General features: G+C 30.3%; 1 protein-coding gene across 1 annotated transcript; it reads right to left on the bottom strand.

Moving 5' to 3' along the window:
- Positions 1 to 934: 934 nt before the first annotated feature.
- On the bottom strand, positions 935 to 1,931 carry LOC136227329 (protein DMP5-like). The gene has a single exon (XM_066015971.1). The coding sequence runs from the start codon at positions 1,817 to 1,819 to the stop codon at positions 1,118 to 1,120; it is 702 nt and encodes a 233-aa protein (XP_065872043.1). The 5' UTR covers positions 1,820 to 1,931; the 3' UTR covers positions 935 to 1,117.
- Between the last annotated feature and the right edge of the window lie 679 nt (positions 1,932 to 2,610).

Below are 2,610 nucleotides of genomic sequence, written 5' to 3'. Positions count from 1 at the left end.
GCTAAAAATGGCAACACTTGTTTAAGAGTTGGGTTAGAAAAATATCTTTTGAGAGTTAAAGAAACGAGAAATGTAGCAATGAAGTGAAAATACCCAAAATTGTTGCCTTATTGCAACAGTTTTAGGTGCTTAATATAATACATTGATTTGCTATGGTTGTAATAGGCCATAGCGTTGCTACATTAATTTCTAACGGGTGTTAATGATTGGACCGTGTTTGCTAACCGTTGAACGCACACATATCTATTCGTCAAGTTTTAAATTACGAAATTGTGTCTATAATATAAATTATAAGGATGGTTGTTGTTTTTATCAGAAATATTGGTGCAAGATATAGTATACCCGAGTTGTAGATTCTTTTTTCTTAAAAATCATTATTTTACTGACAAATTAATTTGATGTTAGTACGAAATAAGTTATCTAAAAATTTAAAAATTGTAAAAGTAAAATAGTAATTCAATAAATCCAAATTGTATAATATCAAGAAAAAAAAAGATTGCGAATGTTCATATATTTTGTTGAGAATAAAAATTACACATAATTGATCAAACAATACTGAAAGCTAGACATTGACATATTTAAAGTTCAGGAATATATTTTGTTATTTCAATTGATATATTTAGCTTTGATCCATTTTTAACACGATGTTTCAAATGATATATAAAAACATAAACGAATTGAATAAACTTGAAAATAAATAAAAAAACTCTTATGTCATCGATTTATAAGCAAATAAATGTAGTATTTTAAGAGGACAAATGTTTTACGTAATCAGTAAAATAAGAAATTTGACTAACATTGTATGTCATATCATCAACTCAACATGTCACATAACTCAACCAATATGACACGTCATAAAAAGTGAATATTTCATTTGACACCTTAGTAAAGTCAACTAGTCAATCTACCACGTCATTAAAGTAAATGTGCCACATCATCGTAACGTTGTTAATCAAATTTCTTATTTTGCTAATTTTGTAGAGTATATGCAATCTTTTACAAATAAAAATATCATATTCCTCCAATATGAACATAAAGAGGGAATTGAATAAATAATCAACAAAAGAAACCCATCTTTTTACATTTAATTGAACAAAAATTAAGAATAAAAGCATGATCATTTGCCTTGTGTAACAGGGAAGCCAATCCCATGCCTTTTAGTAGGAAAAACAACAAATAAAAAGCTACTAAGTAATCCAATCCCAATAGGAACAATATCCAATACTTGTTGTGTTTCATGTTTTGGCTTTGGATAGAAGCAACTCAACACATTTTTATCCCTCAATCCAATAGCCATAAACACCAACACACTCAAAACAGCACGAACTCCATCAATCAACTTCATCTTATACTTGCTCAAATCCGGTAGCCCCGAAGCTTTAGCGTCGGGGCAATCGAAGAGAAACATCCCTTTAAAGGTGGCCAAGCCATAGTAAACTTGGCCGTCATTTGATCTCACACTATCAGTAAACGATGCGAGAAAGCAAGAAGCTGCGAGAAGACCGAGTAGAAGGAAGGTTAGAGGGCGTGTCGCGGAGTCACAAACACCGTTGTTGGTGAAAATAGGGGTGAGAAGCTGAAATGCTAAAACGGTTCCTGTTGGAAGAAGATTGGCTAATTGGGCTGTGCTTGTTAGGGTTTGGCTGATTGCACGTTGCGAAAGCGAAGCTGGAGGTTTTGGGGTTTCGGGTTCATGATTATGATCGGTATTGCTCGTCAAGCTACAACTTGATTCTTCAAGGATGGATGATGGAGGTTGCTTGGAAGATGTGCTTCTTCTTGCCCTAATAGTTGACATTTTTAGATCATTTAGGAACATGGAAATGAGGAATTTATAATTGAATTTAGAGATATAATTAATAATGTAAATAGGGGAATATTAGGTGTTGTAGTAGTTGCTTTGTCTTGAAAGGTTGGTAGTTAATTTGACATATTTCCATGTACTTTCCTCTTCCGTATAAAAATGTAAAGACTTGTTCTCCTCAAACTCTATGAATTTATATAGTTTATGTTATGCGTGACGTTATTGTAAATTTTATCATAATTTAGATATATTTTTTTTTTGCTATTTTTTTTGAAACCATTCGGTACCTATGTTGATAATCCAGATTCCAACTGGAAATAATTATTCCAACAAATATTTTAATATTAAACTAATCACTCAGTATGTTTGGTAGTGTTCATCGGTCTTAGATAAAAAAAACTAATTCAATCAAAAGAAGAATTTATGGATTGATTGGTTGTAAATATAACTAATCCAACTCATGAATATTCCATAGAGTTGGATTAGATTGGTTTTGATTTGGATTGGTTATTAACAATCAATCCATTGATTAATTTTTCTCAAAACTATTATCTTAACTAAATTATATAATTTAATCAATTTTATTCAAATCCAATTTTTTCATCGTGCCAAATAAAAAAAGTGAAAAATGAAAAAAAAAACATATAAAAAATAGGAAAGTGGTAAAGAATGAAAAATAGAAAAAAGGATATGAAAAAAATGAACAAAACGAAAAAAAACGTCCAAATAGTAAAAAACCATAAAAATGGAGAAATGGGAAAAAAAAATATGAAAACCTGAAAACAAGAAAATAGTAGACTTTTTGA

This window comes from Euphorbia lathyris, chromosome 4 (genome assembly GCF_963576675.1).
Source record: "Euphorbia lathyris chromosome 4, ddEupLath1.1, whole genome shotgun sequence".
NCBI classification, from domain to species: domain Eukaryota; kingdom Viridiplantae; phylum Streptophyta; class Magnoliopsida; order Malpighiales; family Euphorbiaceae; genus Euphorbia; species Euphorbia lathyris.
The sequence above is the reverse complement of the archived record's forward strand: the minus strand, read 5'-3'. Positions and strand labels throughout refer to the sequence as shown.

Coding starts and splice junctions, on each gene's coding strand:
- LOC136227329 (XM_066015971.1), bottom strand. CDS start 1,819: ATGTTCCTAAATGATCTAAAAATGTCAACTATTAGGGCAAGAAGAAGC.